Source organism: Bufo bufo, chromosome 1 (assembly GCF_905171765.1).
Source record: "Bufo bufo chromosome 1, aBufBuf1.1, whole genome shotgun sequence".
NCBI classification, from domain to species: Eukaryota; Metazoa; Chordata; class Amphibia; order Anura; family Bufonidae; genus Bufo; species Bufo bufo.
The window spans coordinates 351,920,631-351,943,434 of record NC_053389.1 but is presented as its reverse complement, the minus strand read 5'-3'; the positions used below and the strand labels follow the sequence as shown (position 1 = coordinate 351,943,434).

The 22,804-nt window shown below is 43.6% G+C and overlaps 1 protein-coding gene across 2 annotated transcripts in view; it reads left to right on the top strand.

Annotated features, from left to right (window-relative positions):
• The first annotated feature begins 4,310 nt into the window (after positions 1–4,310).
• Positions 4,311–22,804, top strand: part of DOCK2 (dedicator of cytokinesis 2) — a 1,232,183-nt gene continuing 1,213,689 nt past the window's right edge. For both annotated transcript variants that reach the window (XM_040442815.1, XM_040442808.1), the window contains exon 1: positions 4,311–4,458. In XM_040442815.1, the coding sequence (XP_040298749.1) occupies positions 4,416–4,458 (43 nt within the window). In that variant the 5' untranslated portion in view covers positions 4,311–4,415. The remainder of the gene's footprint in view (positions 4,459–22,804) is intronic.

Genomic DNA, 22,804 nt, shown 5'->3' with positions numbered 1-22,804 from the left:
AAAGCCGTCAACGAGTATTTGTATGACTGGGAGGCTAGGACAGCCTCTGCGGAGCTTAGAATTTTTTTGCCACGTTACTGGACGCTCATGCGCAATGCCTGTAGGCTCATGCGTCCTTTTGAGGAGGTGACAAACCTAGTCAGTCGCACTAAAAGCACCATCAGCGACCTCATCCCATTTGTTTTCTTCCTGGAGCATGCCCTGCGAAGAGTGCTGGATCAGGCAGTAGATGAGCGTGAAGAGGAAGAGTTGTGGTCACCATCACCACCAGAAACAGCCTTGTCATCATTGCTTGCCGGACCTGTGGCAACGCTGGAAGAGGAGTATGAGGAAGAGGAGTCAGAGGAGGAATGTGGCTTTAAGGACAAGGAAGACCAACCACAGCAGGCATCCCAGGGTGCTCGTTGTTGTCACCTATCTGGGACCCGTTGTGTTGTATGTGGCTGGGGGGAAGAACAGACCGTCAATGACATCAGTGAGGACGAGGAACGGGAAATGAGTAGCTCGGCATCCTCCTGATGAAGCCGCTGAGGTGAAACGCGCGTCGAGGTCTCGCGCTCAGGGCCTGTCATCTATCCCACCACCATGTCTTCAGGTACGTCCCGTCATTAGCACGGTTCCACATTATGTGCAGGGCACCCTCGCATGTATCCACATTGGGTCCTCTGTACTTAGGCGCACGTCAGCAATTTTGATTCCAGCCAGCGATCCATATTTATTGTGTTATTTTCATTGGCCGGTTGTGGTGCCTATACATTTCCGTGTATGTTAGCTACGGCTTTGGGTTTACCATATTTGGTCTATGGTACCTTGTGTACTATACCCTATTTGGGGAGACCATTATATGCTATACTAATCTGGTTATCCCAGAGCCTCAGCTTTACCCTTTGGTCGTACCTATCTGTGCCTTACATTGCGCAGTTTCATTGGTGGTGTTTTTGGTGTGACTGGCCTTGTGCTTCTCCGTGTAGTGTATACCATCCTGTTGTTCTCCATATCTTTTATATTTTATAATAAATGACATTTTTGATGCACTATTCCACTTGTTTGGTTTTTAGCTCGGCATCCAACCTTGTGCAAATGGGGTCTTTCATGCTGTCATGTCTGTTGAGGGACCCTCATATAAAAAGGATGAAGGAGAACGACCTGTACTGGGTGGCCACGCTACTAGACCCCCGGTATAAGCAGAAAGTGGTGGAAATGTTACCAAATTACCGAAAGTCGGAAAGGATGCAGCAGTTCAAAACCAAACAAAAAAATATGCTTTACACAGCTTATAAGGGGGATGTCACAGCACAACGGGAATCTAACTGGGGAAGAGGTGAAAGTAATCCTCCTCCTACCACGACCACGGCGGCAAGGACAGGACGCTTTACAGATGTGTTGTTGATGGAGGACATGCAGAGCTTTTTCAGTTCTACACATCGCCACAGCCCTTTGGGATCCAGCCTTAGAGAACGACTCGACCGACAGGTAGCAGACTACCTCGCCTTAACTGCAGATATCGACACTCTGAGGAGTGATGAACCCCTTGACTACTGGGTGTGCAGGCTTGACCTGTGGTCTGAGCTATCCCAGTTTGCGATAGAACTTCTGGCCTGCCCCGCTTCAAGTGTCCTGTCAGAAAGGACCTTCAGTGCAGCAGGAGGCATTGTCACTGACAAGAGAAGTCGCCTCGGTCAAAAAAGTGTTGATTACCTCACCTTCATTAAGATGAATGAGGCATGGATCCCGAAGGGACTGACAGTGGGGGATACGTTTGACTAACAAAAGGCCTGATGACATGCCTTGGCCTCAAAATGGTCCCCACGCTGCTGTATTTAATGTCTGCATACCGGGTGACTTTCGTGAATTCTCCGCCACCAACTAGGGTTCAAGCTGCAATGTTTTAGTCACCTTTCTGCCTGGAAAACATAAATTTTTCTGGCCGCTGCTACAACAGCGGCTGTAACAATACCATTATTTTTCAGGCATGTGTACATGCCTAATTTTTCTGTCCTCTGGTGCTGCACTGTGGCTGCAAAAAAAAAAAAAAAAGGCACATACAAGTGTCAATTCCCCTTCGTGATCGTTACCTTGTTGTGGTGAAGGGGCTTGCGTATCACAATGAAGCGATCATCACCTCTATGAGTGTGTTGGCAATGTTGCCACACCCCAGATGATAAGGCCGTTGCTTCATTATGATCAGACCAAAAACGATCGGCTGGATAATTTTTCATAGAAAAAACATTAATTATTTTTATTTTTTCAAGTTGTATGGGTTTTTAATACATAAAATAAAAAAATCATAATAAAGTCTCTTAATAGTTTATTAGAAATAATGCAGACAATTTAAAAAATCCCCATCAATTCCAATACAAAGCAAGTACAGAGCTCAGAACTAAATTATTTCAGGATGTCGTAATGGTTCGTTATTTCGACAATGGTTAATCAATTCGACACACGTCCCCGGATAGGACACGTAACAGGGATTAAACTGATAGGAATAGTACTAGTTAAGACACCACTCATATAGGGTGTCACAGCACATTGCTCCGTGCACGCGCAGTGCCCCAACTTGGGAGTAAGAGGACCGACCAAGCTGCTTTTTCCATCTCCCAGTTCCTAAAATCAATTCAGTTTGGTGTATCAGAGTTTGGTCTGTCACTGTGAAGGCAGTCGAAGGTACCCGGCCTAAATTTTTTTTCACAAAAGGCAATCCCTGATATGGGATGTAACAGGGATTAAACTGATAGGAATAGTACTAATTAAGACACCACTCATATAGGGTGTCACAGCACATTGCTCTGTGCACGCGCAATTCCCCAACTTGGGACTAAGTGGACCGACCAAGCTGCTTTTTCCATCTCCCGGTTCCTAAAATCAATTCAACACAAGTCCCCGGATAGGGGACGTAACAGGGATTAAACTGATAAGAATAGTTAACACACCACTCATACCGTGTGGCAGAGTACATTGCACGGCGCACGCGCAGTGCCCCAAATTGGAAGTAACAAGAAGGACGCACACAGATAAATCACATTTCTGCAAGGAGTTTGTCAACTTTTGACAACTGTTTGCGGTTGTCTAAAATCCATTCAATACACGTCCTGATAGGGGACGTAACAGGGATTAAACTGATGAGAATAGTACTACAGAAAATACCACTCATATCGGGTGTGACAGTAAATTGCACGGCGCAGACGCAGTGACCGTGGATTCAAACAAAGGGGAGGGAGCCAGCGTTTTTTTAACCATCTCCCCGTTCGAAAAATTGATGCAACATACGTCTATGTATAACTAAACAGATTGATTAATAATGGAGCAGCAGTCAGTCTATGTATAACAGAACAGATTAAGTATAAGTGGCCCAGCAGACAAACTATATAAAAGTGCCTACTGTATATATTACACCGCCTGTTGACAATAAGTCTGATGCACAGTACTATGTATAACTGAACTGATTAATTATTAAAGGCACAGCAGATTAACTAGGTACATGCGACTATATACAGTATTAGACTGGCTATTGAGACTAATTCTGTCCCTAACTAACACTGTCCCTAACTAAGATTTTACAATTAAAGCTTTGTTAAACTCTCTCCCTAGCATATAGCACATCTGTATCTATGCTCAGTTCACTGTAAAATGGCGGAGAGCAGGCAGGATTAGGCTTTTATATGGCTGTGACATCACAGGGGATGACTGATTGGCTGGCTGCATGGAATTATGGGTCATATCGTAACACGTGTAGACGCCATTTTAGAAAAAAATTGATTGTTGCGAATTGAAGTTTTCTTAAAATTTGGTTCAAATTCTATTTGATTGTGCATGGACATATAGAAGTGTTTATCCCTGACATATGATGTAAAGGGGCAGTCATGAGGCCCCCATTTGAATTAAGTTAGATATTGGCAGATTTAGACAACATTCAGCTAAGATGTATGGCCAGCTTAACATGCAAATACAAGATCAGACTTTGCAGGTTTGTATGTATTCTGTAACTAAGGATAAAAACAGATCTTCATAAAACTTAAAGATCCAAGACCATAAGCAATTTTTAATTTTGGATGCATTGCACTAATACAAAATTATATGAAGGGTATGAAACAAAATTGATGTATCTACAGTATGTAACAGCTGAGATGGCAAATTCAGAAGGATATTTGAAGTAAAAGACTGGGCAGTGTGTGGAACACATTTTGAAGCTTCTGTACGCTGAGAAAGGAAATTCACTAAACACAGTATTTGACACAGATCAAGAAGGAAGTGCTTAGAAGGAGTGTCTTTGGGAGGATTCATCTCAATCTGCTGCCTACAACTACACAAACTCGACGGTGAGAGTCTGCATGGTCCTACAAGACTTTTGAAGGACACTTGAAAGCTCTCTGTTGTGTGCAGCATCTGTGCTTTCAGGCTCAGCTGGGCTGGTAAACATGACTCCCTGGCAGAGGACTATCAAAGAAAGATATGGAGTTGGTGAGTTAAACATGAATTCTAAAATCTTATATATTTGCTTTTCAGTTTTAGAACAGGAAGGATGTGGCAGGTGTGCAGTCAAGATGGGAGTAGTGATCAGCAAGTAAAATCTACATTAGGTTCCTGTCTACTTTGCTGGGTGTATGATCTCAATAGCTCATCCTTTTTTTGTAGATATCTCACAGTTTTAGGGGTAATAGTGTTTTTTGTGTCTGACAGATTAATTCTCTAATAGAAATAAAAGAATATCAAGAACAAAAATGGGATTAAGATTTCTGCTGAAAGATATTGAGTTGGTTGTTACTGCATACATGTGCATTCACATGTATCGCAGCAAACTCTCCAGTTAGTGTGGAATGCATATGTATTTTTTGGTTGATAAGTCATGCTGAAACTAATAGACAGCTCATTATACAAATGTTGCTTGTTCACTCTGCAGTTACAGTAAGTTACACTTGATTACGGTACATCCGCCTCTGTAGATAGAATCTTTTTTTTCCCTCTTAAACTTGATTCCGTTAGCAGATGACACTCTTATCATGATTACCAAGATAGTAAGACCAAAACCGTTTTCTTTTTTTTTTATCTCCTTCATAATTTTAAAATCAAGTTTACCTACAGTAATTGTTTATAATGATCCTTGCAAAGACTATTTACGAATATATTAGTATTACATTTTTATAAACGGGTTGTCCAGGATTTAAAAAGAGCACCACCCTTTTCTATAAGCATTGCCTGATCTTGCAGCTCCGTTTCATTCAAGTGAATGCTGCTAAAAATGCAATACTGCAACATTATCCTGTAATAGAATTTTGCAATCCTCTCTTTCAAGAGAAATACCTTGGCTTTCATTTCCTTCATGTCACAAACTTCTAGTACATTAGAGCTTCAGTACTTATTATCTTGAGGGAACGGAAAGGGTGTTATAACGGGGCAGCTAAAATAGCTGTGAGCAAGGGGTAGGCAAATTACAGAAGTAGCCAGTTACAATCAGTCTAACATATTTTTAGTTACTTTTTAGTCAGTAAGTACGTCCTTAAGTATCAATATAATAGAAACTTTGAAAAGTAACAAATTTTTTGAGATATTGGTTTCCAATCTCCAAGGATTTGTCCAGCCATGTGCTAAAGCAAACATTTTAAGTACTATATCTAGCTGCAGTATATAACAGAGATGTAGATGCATAGTTGTGTATATATAGATTTCTGTGAGTCTTTGAAGCAAATAATAAAAAAAACTATGTATCCCAATTAATCAAGTGTAAGGATGAGCAAATCAATTCTAAACTAATCGTATTTGTTATGAACTTCGCAATTTTTTTGCCAAACTAACCTGAAGCTTATGCAATTTGCTTTGACAAATCATGTAAAAACTGTGCCAAGGAAAGAATGTGTGTGTCAGTGTTGTGATAAGGTGTACAGTGTGGGAAGGTGTGTAGATCTCAGATAACTCAGCTGGGTGGGATGGCTAAAATCCGGAGTGCAGTAGTCTCAGCAGCACGTAGGTTGCTGAGACAATGTTGTTTATGGTATATTGTGTGCTGGATTTTAGTTGGATTGGCAGATAGGACTGGAAGTGGGATCTGCCAATGCACACCCTTCCAGGACGGGTGTTCCCTTGGTCCAGAGAGAATCCCAGGTGAGGTCTGCGATAATCAGGCTGGGATAAAGAACCTCCTAGGATGTCAGTCTGGGGAGTGTGTTATCCGGGACCAGAGGTTTGGAGTGGTCTCAGCCAGGTAGGCTGAGGGACCACGAGGCTAAGTGACAGCCTGTAATTTGGGGGACACAGTGACGCTTGCGGTACAAGGATCACAAGGTCAGAGTCGGAAGAACTGCTGGACCACAATCCCCCAAAGGGACTCGTATTTGTACAGCCTGGGGGCTGGAGAACTGTTTGGCTGGAAAAACCAGGCCTGATGCCAGGTATGAATTGTAACCTGTGGTTTAGTCAGGGCTTTAGTTAGCGTGTTTAGGTAGAGCCCAGATGGGCAGGCTTTTATCTTGTATTGTTTTTGTTGGTGCTGGTGTCGCAATAAAGCACATTTTGATATGAAAAATACGTGGTCTGAGAAGAAGTCTGTAAGCGTGTCCCCGGAAAGAGAGCTAACCCTCACAGTGTCTGCTAAAAAACAGTGACAAAGTATACGGTTACAAGCAACTATTGTACAGTGATAGGGACACTATAGTGAAAGTATAGGAAGAAAATAGAAAGAGTTAATCATGTAGATTTTAGGGAATTTGACCAGGGAAGGCTTTGAGGGAGTGAGAAGCTGGTCACACTGAGCTTAAGCTGCTAGCATTTCTACATTACAAAACCAACTCCCCTGCAAGAAACAGAAAGACAGCTTTTTTCCCTTGAATACCTCAAGTCTCTACAGTTCATTATTACTGGCACAGAACACCAAAAGCTGCTGCAATCAGTGAGCAATAGCACTTTTTTCTGTCCAAGATATTAAATGTTTTACATTAGAACAAAAAACATTTTATGGCAATAACACAATTTTTATACCAGTAATATTAAACGCAGCAAAGACATTTCACCGCCAACACTGCATTGTTATATTAGTGGTAGCAGATGCATCATTCTATTGCACTGTACGTGTCTTAGTACAAAAATTGTATTGCTGACCCAGTGATATTAAACACAGGGTTCAAAACATTTCACTGCCAACACTGCATTGTTATACTGATGTTACCATATGCATCATTACATCTGTTTCATAGTGCAAAGATGCAATTGTTGAGCCAGTGATATTAAATGTAATCATAGTTCAAAGACATTTCACTGCCACACCCACCTGCATTACAGTGTTCATGTCATTGTCATCATCACTTACTGCTTCACCAGCTCAGACTACGCCTACTTCTTCTCTTATGCCTCCCTATCTTCAGCAATTGATAATGAAATAAGTGGTCAAAAAACAACTCTACATGTCACGTTCGGGTGTGGGAGGAAAACACCACACCGAACATAGGATGGAAAAGGGTGAGGGAATAAGGCCTGGAAGCTGGGGAAAGGAGATGGACACCTCCTAGTAAAAGCCCTAATCAAAGTCCTGACTAACTACCAGTATGAACAGACCCCAGAGGTAGGTGAGTTCATACACTGGAATACCTAGTGTCCTAACTCACCCTATAGGACCCTGGTACTAATGTCAGGACTGAGACAACCTGTTCCTCCAAAAGGAAGGACGAACAGGAGTCTCCCTCAGGCCTTAATACAAATGACAGGGAAATGCAACACACAAAATAACCCAAGCAAAATGCAAAAGGGAAAGAAAACACTTGACTTCAAGTGGCAATGGCAGCACCAGGAACTCAGCCGAGATCCACACACCAGCTATTCATAACTCCAACAGAAGCTATAAACCGCATAGCATAGTGGGAGAAACTACAATAAATAGAGAAGGTTAAATTACCATAATAGCCACACCTGGGGAAAGAAGGTGTGGCAAGCATCAGAAACAACACAGACGTCATTTGATCCACACGGAAAAGAAGTCAGATCAAACCACTTGTTGCCAGTCTCTCCGATCTCCTCCCACTTGTCGCGGGAACGTCCATGACACTACATTTCCCAGCAATCCGCTGTTGGTGCAGTTGCTGCCGTACAACTTAGTGAATTATGCTGCCTTAAAGGAGCTGATGGAATACACTCAGTCTCACTGAAAGCCTAGCCAGTATTATTTCCCCCAAAAAGCCATCCCTGCCTTGTACTGTCATGTGGCAGAGAATGTGGGTTGCTCCTTGCAATTCTCACAGAGCGCAATGGCAGTCATGGTAGAAACCTGAGCAGCAGCTATGGGCCGTACATGCCTTTGTCACGCCTTGCCCTGTGAATGTGCAGAGGTCTGTCAGACTGGCTGCACATGTCTGACTTCTCTGTTTGTTTTGATTTGGGTTTAAGCTGGATCCACCTTCCTTAAGGTGTATTGGTTTTCATTTTTAGTGAGGCTATTTATCCCTCCTTCCCCCAGTGGCCTGTGCGGGTTATAGTTCTTTCCTGGGAGCTCTTGATTTGTGGTGGATCGTCTGCTCCAGCTCTGCTCAAGATAAGTCCTCTCCTTTATTTCCCTTTGTGTGTTTTATCTAGGCCTCTAGAGAGACGCTTTCTTCCTCCTGGTTGCCTCTTCCCTTTTCCCTGCTGCTTAGGGTTTGCCCAGGGTGTTTAGGTTTAGGCACGAGGGCATGTGCATATCCACCCTAAGGGTATGCACATGGGCACAGCAGTTTAGGGAAAGCTTTTAGGGATCGCTAGGAGGTGACCCTTTTCTCCCTAGGTTTTGGGCCCAGTCGTTTGTTCTGTTTGTTTTCCCGTGTTTGGTTATTTCCCCGCTTACCTACCTAGAGGGTTCACCATCCCTCTGGTCGGTGGATGAATTTTTTAGAGCCTTGGGCTTGATTTATGATGACCCAGACCGGGTCTCTCTGGCTGAATCTAAGCTGCGCAGTTTGTTACAGGGAGAACGTACTGCAGAGTTGTATTGTGCAGAATTTAGAAGATGGTCAACTGACTCAGGGTGGAATGATCCTGCACTCCGGAGTCAGTTTTGTCAGGGGCTATCTGAGAGGTTGAAAGATGCCCTTGCTTTTCATGAGTATCCCGATTCATTGGAGACGTCTAAGAGAGAGGTATAAGATTCCTCTCGAGCGGGGGTCCTGTCTGTAAGTAGATCGTCCCACCTAGTCCCCGGGGTAATATGACTTTTGAATCTGGGGCAGGAGAGGAGCCTATGCAGTTGGGGCTGGTTTCCTTTCTCTCAGGTGATAGGGATTTTAGGAAGCTGAATATTACTTCTGTGGAAAAGAAAGTCATTTTGTTTGTGCGTGTCCTTTTGTTAAACCTCAAAATGGTAATGAAAAACTATGGAGGTATTTACATAAAGAGAAAAAAGACTTCCCTGACTTGGTAGTATGAATGGGGAGTCTGAGCAAGCAAATATGCATTCTCCCTGCAAAACCCGTTTCCTCCTGCCTGCCATGGTGGTGCTAGACTCAGGAAATTTTGATTTTGAGGTATTTGTTGACAGTGGTGCACGGGTAAACCTTATTGATTTTCAGTTCCTCCAAAATCTTGGTTTTAGAACTGGCACTTTAGATAAAGAGATACCAGTGTTTTGCTATTGATTCCTCCCCTCTCTCACAAAAGAGTCTTACTCATATCGTTCATCAGGGGAGGGCTGGCAGCCTTAGTCCTGGGGGGCAAATCCAGTCAAGTGGCCCATTTTTAGCCCCGCCCATTATTAAAAGCCCCTCCTACATATAATAGGCCACTCCCAACACACACTGTACAGCTGAAATTCTATAGTTGAGGCCTGTCTCTACACATCATACGGAGAGGGGAGGTCTGTCCTGGCTGCACTGCCTGCTTCACATTATTCAAGAAACAGCAGGATACAGCCAGGAAGCTCCTCCGCTCTCCTCCCTCCCCAGATCCTGCTCAAGGCCTGTGGTTCCCCACCCATCTGCCACCCGCCCGTGGCCTGCTGCCCCCTTTCGTCGTCCTCACCCTGCTCTGAATCCTCCTTCTGCAAATGGCAGGAGGAGGAGCCGGAGCATCTCCTCTCCTACATAGCGCCCCATACCTCTTACATCCTGTGATGTCACCTTGGTTGTAGACGTTCTCTTTCCTCATCTTCTCCATTCAGACCAGACCGCCATGATGATTTTTCTGCCATCTCCCGTCTCTGCAGAGATTGAGAAACAGACATTAGTTTCCTGCCACCCCCAATACTATACTACAGAAACAGTCCCCCTGGAAATACTACTACCACACAGATAGTGCCCCCAATACTATACTGCAGAAACAGTACCCCTGGGAATACTACTACCACACAGATAGTGCCCCCTTAAACAATTATTGGCACACAGTGCTCTAAAAAATAACTGCGCCCAGACACTAATAGTATAAAGATAATGTCCCCCAAAAATAATTGTGCTAAGCTGATACTATGCCAGGGTGCCCCCAAAGTAACAGTGCTCCCCAAAATCCCACCAATAGAAATAATTCTCTGCCAGAGCACACTTAGTAGTAATAATGCCCCTATAGTGCCCGAGTGCTCATACTGCTCATCTCCCCCTTCCCCATAGTGTCCCCCATAATATGCCAGTAAAAAAATGCCCCTTAGTGCCCCCAGCAGATGCCCCTATAGTACTCCTCTCCCCCACAATGTGCCAGTAAATAAAATGCCCCTTCTTAGTGCCACCATATGCCCCAATAGTGCTCCACTCCCCCATAGTGCCCCTAAATAATGCCCATAGTGCCGCTCTCCCCTATAGTGCCTCCCATAATGTGCCAGTAAAAAATGCCCCCTTAGTGCTACCAAATGCCATAGTGCCCCCCATAATGTTCCAATACAAAAGGCCCCTTTAGAGCCCCCACTTCCCCATAGTGCCCCAAATAATGCCCCTATAGTAACACCAGATGCCCCATAGTGCTGCTCTCCCCTATAGTGCCCCCCAGAATGTGACAATAATGAAAAAAAAAGCCCCTTTAGAGCCCCCAGATACCCCCATAGTGCTCCTCTCCCCCATGGTGCCCCCCATAATGTGCCAGTAAGAAATGCCCTCATAGTGCCAGCTCCCCTCATAGTGCCAGCTCCCCCCTATAGTGCCAGCTCCCCCCCATAGTGACAGCCCCCCATAGTGACAGCTCCCACTATAGTGCCAGCTCCCCCCCCATAGTGCCAGCCCCCTTATAGTGTCAGCCCCCCCATAGTGTCAGCTCCCCCTATAGTGCCAGCCCCCCATAGTGCCAGCCCCCCAATAGTGCTAGCTCCCCCATAGTGCTAGCTCCTTCATAGTGCTAGCTCCCCCATAGTGCTAGCTCCCCCTATAGTGCCAGCTCCCCCTATAGTGCCAGATCCCCCCCATAGTGCCAGATCCCCCCCAATAGTGCCAGATCCCCCCCAATAGTGCCAGATCCCCCCCCATAGTGCCAGATCCCCCCTATAGTGCCAGATCCCCCCCATAGTGCCAGCTCCCCCTATAGTGCCCCCCCATAGTGCTGCTAGCTCCCCCAAAGTGCCAGATCCCCCCTCATAGTGCCAGATCCCCCCCATAGTGCCAGATCCCCCCCAATAGTGCCAGATCCCCCCCAATAGTGCCAGATCCCCCCCTATAGTGCCAGATCCCCCCTATAGTGCCAGATCCCCCCCATAGTGCCCCCCCCATAGTGCTGCTAGCTCCCCCAAAGTGCCAGACCCCCCCCCCCATAGTGCCAGATCCCCCCTCATAGTGCCAGATCCCCCCCCATAGTGCCAGATCCCCCCCCCATAGTGCCAGATCCCCCCCATAGTGCCAGCCCCCCAACAAAAAAAAACACTAATACTTACCTCCATCAGCAGCGATGCAAGCCTCTTCCGGCCTGTGTCCCTGCTGTGTGCTGCCCGGCTCAGGCGTCGCGATGATGACGTCACCGCGCCGCCTGAGCCGGCCTCTGATAGGCTGCAGGCATTAGTGCCTGCGGCCTATCAGAAGAACAGGGGAGGGACACGCCTCTCCCTCCCCTGCCCCACAGCACAAGACACAGCACGGCCGCAATTACATCCAGGGCCGCGCCGCCTGTGGTGATGATCGGCGGTGCGGCCCTGAAGAATAAAAAAAAAAAAATAATATATATATTATTTTTAAAGACGTGCGGCCCAGCGGCCGTTTATTTAGGGCGGCCTGGGGGGCAATTGCCTCCCTGCCCCGCGGCCCAGCCCGCCCCTGTCGTTCATGACCTTCAGTTAAGGGTGGGGGATTCACATGTTGAGTCCATTTCTTGTTTTGTTATGAAGGGCTTGCCTGATCCGATGGTTCTGGGTTTACCATGGTTGATAAAGCATAACCCTGCTATTGACTGGCAAATAAGAAAAATCAGTAGCTGGAGTGAATTTTGTTTGGACAACTGTCTTTGTGCTTCTATCTAAGGGGTGTAAACTACGGTCCTACCTCAGTTTCTCTCTGATTTTGCGGAGGGTGGAGCTCAGGAGCTGCCTCCCCATCGAGAATATGATTGTCCGGTCAATCTCATCCCTGGAGCTAAACTGCCAAAATCTCGACTACACAACCTTTCCCAACCCGAAAGAGAAGCTATGCGGAAGTATATTGCAGAGAGTTTGGCAAAAGGACATATTAGGCCATCTAAGTCCCCTGTGGCCGCCGGCTTCTTTTTCGTAAAAAAGAAAGACGGATCACTTAGACCGTGTTTAGATTTCTGGGAATTTAATCTCATTACGGTCCATGATCCGTATCCTCTTCCTTTGATTTCTGATCTATTTCATCAAATTGTCGGAGCCAAGGTGTTCTCCAAGTTTGATTTATAAGGAGCTTATAATCTGATCAGAATTAAGGTTTAGGCACGAGGGCATGTGCATATCCACCCTAAGGGTATTCACATGGGCACAGCAGTTTAGGGAAAGCTTTTAGGGATCGCTAGGAGGTGACCCTTTTCTCCCTAGCTTTTGGGCCTAGTAGTTTGTTCTGTTTGTTTTCCCGTGTTTGATTATTTCCCCGCTTACCTACCTATCGTGACAGCCTTTCACAGCCCACTGGGTCAATGTTTTTCGTGGCAAGGCAGCATGGCAGCAAGAATGCCAGGTCCTGTTGACCCTTCCATGTTTGAGCAATGTAGTCAGCAACAATGACCAGAACATTGTGGCCATGCTGCATTTGGGGGAAATAACACATGTTCACTGGATAGCACAAGTGATAAATGTGTGCAATGCTTTTTGAAAAAGCACACTGACTTGCACACTGACTTGCAGAGGATGCTGGCCATGTCCAGGAGACTATATGATTGGGCATAGAGTAGCTGAAAGAAAGTGCACCATAGGGTAGTACTGTACATCCTAGGTTGTAATTCTGGTTAACAGAACACAAAATGGAGGCTCACCTTAATTGGTTGTGCTACAAATAGGCACAACACTATAGTAGGCTTATTGCAATAAGCTGTCCAGTCGCTGGATATGCAGCCGTAGCGTCCAATTCTTCCAAGAGAGGGGCCCAAATTCCTCAAAGGCAATGTCGTAATGGCGCAATGGGTCCCCAGTCAAGGTGCAAGAACACCGGTCATGACAGACGCAGATTTGAAGAAAAATTGCTCATCAGGTAATACGTTTCGGGGATTCTTGGGTCCCTGTTTCCCAGAAACGCGTTGTTTTACCCGCTTCACCTGATGAGCAATTTCTAATAAAGAAGAACTTTTCTTCATATCTGCAACTGTCCTGACTGGTGTTCTTGTGCCTTGACTGCGGTCCCATTACGCCATGTCCAGGAGACTGTCCTCACATTTCAACAGAATGGTCTGCTGTTGCATCACTTGATATACTATGTAACAACTCTCTGGAATTTCACCTTACAAATAATAATGTATCTATACGAGCAGCATAGAGCTAAATGATTTTGTCATACACCAGACCACCTCAGCAGGCAGCATGTGTTGTTTTGAGGTCAGGCAGTAACAGCTCATTAGAGACACCTGTCACGTACTGAAGCCCTTCGAAGAGGACACAAAATGTGTCAGTATGGATAACTGCGGCATAAACAGTGTCATCCCTATTATAATTAGCTTAGAGCAGACACGCTGATGCAACAAGGGATGACAGAAGAAGAACTGCTTAAGCATCTTGATGGCTACCCTGTAGCTGTTGGGGATCCACACGGAGAAAGTCTCATGGAAGAAAAGGATGAGGAGCTGCCAGTGGAGGAGGAGGAGTTGGTGGTGGAGGACCAGAAGGATGATTATTATGATGAAGACAAAACCGGCCACGCTGACTAATCATCTCAGTGAGGGGGCAGAGCCAGAAAGACTGGTTCTCGGGCATCGGGCACTCTGGCCAGAATGGCAAGGTGTATGCTTTCTTGCTTACAAAATGATGGGTGTATCATTCACATAAAGCAATCTGATAATTACTGAATAGCTATGCTTTTAAACCCCCACTATGAAAACAAAAGCCAAATTACTTTATGACCAGGATACACTGTGTACGTAGCTTGCTGCAGCTATTGGTGAGCAGATGCCTGCCCCCCATTTGTTTGAGGTCCCACAGAGTAACCCTCCTTTTTGCTGTCTCCACTACCACAAGCAGCAGAAGCTGCATCAGCAGTCAGTTCAGTATTATCAATGATGGAGCAATTTTTCCATGTGCCACGCCAGGCTAAGGCAAATTAGCAAACAGAAACATACTGCCTCAACACCCAGGCTCAGTCCTACCTGGACTCTGGCGCATATCATGTTTCCTGACCCCATGGACTTCTGAGCAGGCAGACTGGAACAGTGGCCCGAGCTGGCCCAGTATGCTCTCTCTTTTCTCTCTTGCCCAACCTCCATTGCCATCTCAGAGAGGGTTTTTAGCACAGCAGGGGTCAATAACATATTATTGAGCAGTTCAGGGACAGGCATCATTCAAATTCACCAGTGTACAAAATATCACTTTTGTCAAAAAGTACAAGGCATGAATCCGTGAGGATTTGCACACTTCTCCAGCTCAGGTTGATGAATAGATCTGTCCTTGCTGACGGTGCCCCATCATGCCACTGCCATTGTCTTCTTGCCTACCATCGTGTACTGTACCATTAGACTGCTGCTGCCGCCACCGCAGCCACTACTGCCATGCAACTGCTGCTGTCTGCCTACCATCATGTTTCATACCATATGGCTGCTACTGCTGCCACAACTGCCGCAGCTTCTACTCCCTGCTGCTAATCCCCTACTGCCTCTTCAATTACCCCTACACAGCTTCCACTACTAATACTACTACCCCTAAACTGTCGCACACATATCTACTATCTTGTCTGTTCCATGCTGTGCTGCTACTGCAGCCACTACTGTTGCGACCACATACCACTATTACCTTGTACTGTTGATGCTCCAACTTGTGCATGTATATTTATGGAAAGGCATTTTGTCCCCGTTAAGGGATCTGCTGCTGTTGAGGCATAATTTTTGGACACTTGGTAACAAGCCACAGTTTTTTCCCCAGAATGTTTTAATACTATCTGTCCATGATAAGGGACAATTTGTGGAAGCATTCTAATATGAAAAAGCATAGCACATGTAACGGTGCACTGTGTTTTTAAACACATTGGGAGAGATTTATCAAACTGGTGTAAAGTAGAACTGGCTTAGTTGCCCATAGCAATCAGATTAAGCCTGTTATTTTTCACAGCTCCTTTGGGAAATTATAGGTAGAATCTCATTGTTTGCTATGGGCAACAAAGCCAATTCTACTTTACCCCAGTTTGATAAATCTCCCCCGTTGTTTGTTGACTATGCGTTTACCCATAGCTTTTTATGTCAGTATACTCTGGTGCTCTTTTGAATCCATCCCATAACGTTCACCTAATGTGCTCAGTGCTGATGAGAAGAAGTTGTTTCTAATGTGCTGATTCTTATTGATTGGTCTGTACAATAGGACTTATGAAAATTAAATTTGTCCCGAAGATTAACTTCCTCGTACTTCGTGGTAACGAATCATACTTTTTCTAAAATAGCTGCTGCACATGTTAAAAAGAGGAAATAAGAAGCCCAGAAACAAGGGATCACACATAATGCCATGCAGATAGCCAATCAGCAGATAGCCAGCCCCTGTGATGTCAAAGCCCTATAAAAAGTCTCCTCCTGCCCAGTCTCCGCCATTTTCCAGTGAAATTAGTGCAGGGAGAGACCTTACAGGCATTAGGGACAGTGATGAGGAAAGACTTTATTTACCAAAAAATATTATTGAGCAGTTCAGGGACAGTTTATTGATAGTGTAGGGATATAATAGGGAGGCATTATCCACACTATAGGGAGAGAGCAGGGACCAATTGAACAGTGTAAAGCTTGGCTAATAAGAGCTATTCTATTACACCTAGATGCACTAATTGGGGTTAAAAAGTATTCTTGTACTACAAATTTTAGGTTGTTTGCATTCTTTGATACATAAGTAATTCCAGCATTCCTAAATTCTGTTATTGGGGTGAAACTGCGGTCTGATAGTACAGAATTTGGGGGGTTCACACCTTTTATATATAATTCAATCCGTTAATCCATGATTGTGTAAATGGAGTGACATTGCGGATTGATAATACAGATTTTAGGGTGTTTGCTTTCCTTTACATATGGTTCAATCCATTAATCCTTGATTGTCTAATTGGGGTGATATTGTAGCCTTATACTACAGATTTTAGGATGCTCAAATTCTATAAAACATAAGTTTATCTGTTAATCCCTATTTGTGTAATTGGGGTAAAATTGCAGCCTGAAACTACAGATTTTAGTTTGCTCATGTTTTATTATACATAAGTATAGCCGTTAATACCTATTTGTGTAATTGGGGTGAAATTGCAGCCTGACACTACAAATTTTAGGGTGCTCACATTTTATTATACATAAACATATCCATTAATCCAGTTTGGTACTACAAATTTTAAGGTGTTTACGTTCTTTTATACATAAGTGTATCTGTTGATCCCTAATTGTGTATTTGGGGTAAAATTGCGGCCTGATACCACAGATTTTAGGGTGAAACATAGAAACATAGAATGTGTCGGCAGATAAGAACCATTTGGCCCATCTAGTCTGCCCAATATACTGAATACTATGGATAGCCCCTGGCCCTATCTTATATGAAGGATGGCCTTATGCCTATCCCATGCATGCTTAAACTCCTCCACTGTATTTGTAGCTACCACTTCTGCAGGAAGGCTATTCCATGCATCCACTACTCTCTCAGTAAAGTAATACTTCCTGATATTACTTTTAAACCTTTGCCCCTCTAATTTAAAACTATGTCCTCTTGTAGCAGTTTTTCTTCTTTTAAATATTCTCTCCTCTTTTACCTTGTTGATTCCCTTTATGTATTTAAAAGTTTCTATCATATCCCCTCTGTCTCGTCTTTCTTCCAAGCTATACATGTTAAGGTCCTTTAATTTTTCCTGGTAAGTTTTATCCTGCAATCCATGTACCAGTTTAGTAGCTCTTCTCTGAACTCTCTCCAAAGTATTAATATCCTTCTGGAGATATGGTCTACAGTACTGAGCACAATACTCCAAATGAGGTCTCACTAGTGCTCTGTAGAGCGGCATGAGCACCTCCCTCTTTCTACTGGTAATTCCTCTCCCTATACACCCAAGCATTCTGCTAGCATTTCCTGCTGCTCTTTGACATTGTCTGCCTACCTTTAAGTCTTCTGAAATAATGACCCCTAAATCCCTTTCCTCAGATACGGAGGTTAGGACTATCACTGATTTTATATTCTGCTCTTGGGTTTTTACGTCCCAGGTGCATTATCTTGCACTTATCAACATTAAATTTTAGTTGCCATATTTTTGACCATTCCTCTAGTTTTCCTAAGTCCTTTTCCATTTGGTGTATCCCTCCAGGAACATCAACCCTGTTACAAATCTTTGTGTCATCAGCAAAAAGACACACCTTACCATCGAGGCCTTCTGCAATTTCGCTGATAAAGATCTTAAACAATATGGGTCCCAGAACAGATCCCTGAGGTACCCCACTGGTAACAAGACCTTGGTCTGAATATACTCCATTGACTACAACCCTCTGTTGCCTGTCCCTCAGCCACTGCCTAATCCATTCAACAATATGGGAGTCCAAGCCCAAAGACTGCACTTTATTGATAAGCTTTCTATGTGGGACAGTATCAAAAGCCTTACTAAAGTCTAGATAAGCGATGTCTACTGCACCTCCTCCATCTATTATTTTAGTCACCCAATCAAAAAAATCAATAAGATTAGTTTGACATGATCTCCCTGAAGTAAACCCATGCTGTTTTCCATCTTTCAATCCATGGGATTTTAGATGTTCCACAATCCTCTCCTTAAGTATGGTTTCCATTAATTTCCCCACTATTGATGTCAGGCTTACTGGCCTATAGTTGCCCGATTCCTCCCTACTACCTTTCTTGTGAATGGGCACAACATTTGCTAATTTCCAATCTTCTGGGACGACTCCTGTTGCCAGTGATTGGTTAAATAAATCTGTTAATGGTTTTGCTAGTTCACCGCTGAGCTCTTTTAATAGCTTTGGGTGTATCCCATCAGGCCCCTGTGACTTATTTGTATTAATTTTAGACAGCTGACTTAGAACCTCTTCCTCTGTAAAGACACATGCATCAAAAGATTCATTAGTCTTCTTTCCTAACTGAGGTCCTTCTCCTTCATTTTCCTTTGTAAAAACTGAACAGAAATATTCCTTGAGGCAGTCAGCTAGTTCTTTATCTTCTTCCATATACCTTCCTTCTTTTGTTTTTAATTTGGTAATTATTTGTTTTAGTTTCCTTTTTTCATTTATGTATCTGAAGAATGCCTTCTCGCCTTTTTTCCCTGACTGAGCTAATTTCTCTTCTGCCTGTGCTTTGGAAGCTCTTATAACTTGTTTGGCCTCTCTCTGCCTAATCTTATAAATTTGTCTGTCTTCCTCGTTTTTTTTTTTTTATAATTCCTAAATGCTATCTTTTTGTTTTTAATGATTTTGGCCACTTCTGCTGAGTACCACAGTGGTCTCTTCCTTTTTTTGCTTTTACTGACCAGCCTAATGCAATTTTCTGTTGCCTTCAATAGTGCCACTTTTAAGTAGTCCCATTTCTCCTGGACTCCAATGAAACTGTTCCAGTCTGATAGGGACTTGTATACCACTAATCTAATTTTAGAAAAGTCTGTTTTTCTAAAATCTAAAACTTTTGTTTTTGTGTGGTGTGACTCAGTCACTGTACTTATAGTAAACCACACTGACTGGTGATCACTAGATCCCAAGCTTTCCCCTACAGTAATATCAGATACCAAATTCCCATTTGTGAATACTAAATCTAAAATGGCCTCCTTCCGGGTTGGCTCCTTCACTACTTGCTGTAGAGATAATCCCAGTAGGGAATTTAGAATATCTGTACTCCTGGCAGAACTAGCTATTTTAGTTTTCCAGTTTACATCTGGAAGATTGAAGTCTCCCATAATGATAACTTCCCCCTTCAATGTCATTTTAGCTATTTCCTCATCTAGTAGATCATCAAATTCTTTGACTTGGCTAGGTGGTCTATATATCACACCTACACGAGTTACCTTATGATTATCAAGCTGCACGGTAACCCAAACTGACTCTAAATTGTTCTCGCTAACTTGTATCAAATTAGATTTTATGTTATCTTTCACATACAGGGCCACCCCTCCCCCTTCTTGCCTTCTCTGTCTTTCCTGTATAGAGAGAACCCTGGTATTGATATATCCCAGTCATTACTCCCCTTGAACCAAGTCTCAGTAACAGCCACTACATCTATATTCTCAGATGCCATTATAGCCTCAAGTTCATTGATCTTATTCCCTAGACTGCGAGCATTTGTAGACAAGACTCTGAGCTTGTCATTTCTTAACCTTTGTGCTACTGGCATCTTCTGGCATTGTTCCGGGGGCAGTTGGACTGCTGGATTATCACTCTTTTGCCCCCCTTTCCTAGTTTAAATGCTTCTTAGCAAATACCTGGAACTGTTCACCGAGGACATTCGTTCCTTTGAGAGAAAGATGCAAACCATCTTTCTTGTACAGTTCTTTTCCATTCCAACAAGAGCTAACATGAGACACAAAGCCAAACCCTTGGTTCAGACACCATTCACCAAGCCATACATTGAATTCCTTAATGCGCATCTACCTGTCATGCTGAAGGTTATGCACAGGCAAAACTGCAGAGAATGAAACAGTTGATGCAACCTCCCGTATATCCTTTCCAAGTGTGTGAAAAGCTTCTTTCACCTTTGAAACCTCATTGCAAGCCATATCGTTTGTCCCAAGATGGAGAATAACATCCACTTCCCTTTCCTGCTTTGCTTGCCTAACAATATTAAGGATCCGTCGTCTATCCCTGCTAGCGGTAGCACCAGGGAGACATCTCACAACACCATTCTCCTCAAACTTCACACCTCTTATGATGGAATCACCCACCAACAGCTGCTTACTATCAATCCTCACCTTCTCCTTTTTGTCTTTGGCTGCAGTCTTACATACTTTAGGCATGGGAGATGATTGTTTCTCACCCACTGTGCTTGAGACATCCTCCATGTTGCTCTTGCACTCTGAAAGTGCTGCAAATGAATTATGGAGAGCCACAGACTGTGGGACATGCCTTCTATCCACAACTCTCAGTCTACCAGAACCTACAGTAACCCATCTTCCAATTCTAGGGGGCCTCTGTGGCAGTGGCATTGCAATGTTCTCAGCCTGAGTTTGTTTAGTGGTTAATTTAAAAATCTCATATTTCAAAAAGGTAATTTCCTGCTGCATTATGGAGAGCTGTCTACAGATCAGACAGTATCCAAACCTCTGAAGAGTGGAACCTGAAATAAAAGCACAACAATTCCTGCACAGAACCAGGTCTGCCATTGTAAAGAGGGGAAAGATTTTAAACAAACAAATCTTACTTGTTTAGATTGTATCCACCTCCAGATTACCTCCTGAGTATCTCCTGAATATCTCCAATGCTCTTGTAGATCAGCTCTTGGTAAGCAGTCTTGGAAAAGCAGCAAGCTATAATTGTGCTCACGTTTCATTATACATAAGCATATCTGTTAATCCCTAATTGTTTAATTGGGGTGCAATTGCGGCCTGATACTTCAGATTTTTGGGTGCTCATGTTTTATTATACATAAGTATATCCATTAATCCCTAATTGTGTAATTGGGGTGAAATTGCAGCTTGGTACTTCAAATTTTAGGGTGTTTACGTTCTTTTATATATAAGTATATCTGTTTATCCCTAAATGGGGGTGAAATTGTGGCCTGATACTACACATTTTAGGATGCTCACATTTTATTATACATAAGTATATCTGTTAATCCCTATTTGTGTATTTGGGGTGAAATTGCACACTGAAACTACAGATTTTAGGGTTCTCAAGTTTTAATATAGAGAAGTATATCCGTTAATCCCTAATTATGTAATTGGGGTGAAATTGCGGCCTGATACTACAGAGTTTAGGGTGCTCACGTTTCATTATACATAAGTATATTCATTAATCTCTAATTGTGTACTTGGGGTGAAATTGAGGCCTGATACTACAGATTTTAGGGTTTTCATGTTTTATTATACATAAGTATATCTGTTAATCCCTTATTGTGTAATTGGGGTGAAATTGCACCCTGAAACTACAGATTTTAGGGTTCTCATGTTTTATTATAGATAAGTATATCCGTTAATCCCTATTTGTGTAATTGCCATGAAATGGCGCTCGAGTTCGACACATCGCGGATCGGGTGGACAGATTACTGTGAGGGGCTGGAGAAGACCCAGCAGTCATGGTCCATATCGGAACCAATGACAAATTTAGAGGTAGGTGGAGCGTCCTTAAAATTGATTTTAGGGATTTAGGTCGCAAGCTTAGGGCAGGGACCTCAAAGGTAGTATTTTCCGAAATACTTCCTGTACCACAAGCCACACAAGAAAGGCAGCAGGATATTAGTGAGGTTAACAAGGAGCTCAAGAACTGGTGTAGGAGGGAGGGGTTTGGGTTCCTGGAGAAATGGTCCGACTTCTCTGTCGGTTACAGGCTCTATCGTAGGGATGGGCTGCACCTCAATGGGGAAGGGGCAGCTGTGTTAGGGAGAAGATGGCTAGACGATTGGAGGAGTGCTTAAACTAGGGACTGGGGGAGGGTAATTACATTATAGAATGGGAAAATAGTGCAGATAGAGACCGGGAGTGAAGTAATGGAACTGTAGGAGAATGGAAGGGGCTAGAACAGTTCAGAAGGTAAGGTGTAGGGTAAAAATATACATAAACCTCTTAATTGTATGTATAATAATGCCAGAAGCCTGACTAATAAAACTTGTGAACTGGAATTAGTGATATGTGAGGAGGACTATGACATAGTGGGAATAACTGAGACATGGCTGGATGATAGCTATTACTGGGCAGTTAATGTACAGGGTTACAGTCTTTTTAGAAAGGACCGCCAAAACCAGAGAGGGGGAGGGGTCTACCTTTATGTAAAGTCCTGTCTAAAGCCCACAGTCTGAGAAGATATAAGTGAGGGACATGAACATGTGGAGTCACTGTGGGTAGAAAAACATGGAGGCAAATACAATAAGAAAATACTAATAGGAGTTTATTATAAACCATCTATAATACCACAGAAAATCTACTAGTAAACGAGAGACGAGGCAGCAGATCACAATGAGGTCGTTATTATGGGGGACTTCAACTACCCAGACATAGACTGGGAAACTGAAACCTGTATTTCTCATAAAGGGAACAGGTTCTTGGTAATAATCAAAGACAATTACCTTTCCACACTGGTTCAGGACAGCATAGAATATGTAAAAAACTAATAAAAGCAGCCAAACTAGAGACCGATAGATTAATTGCCAAAGAGAGTA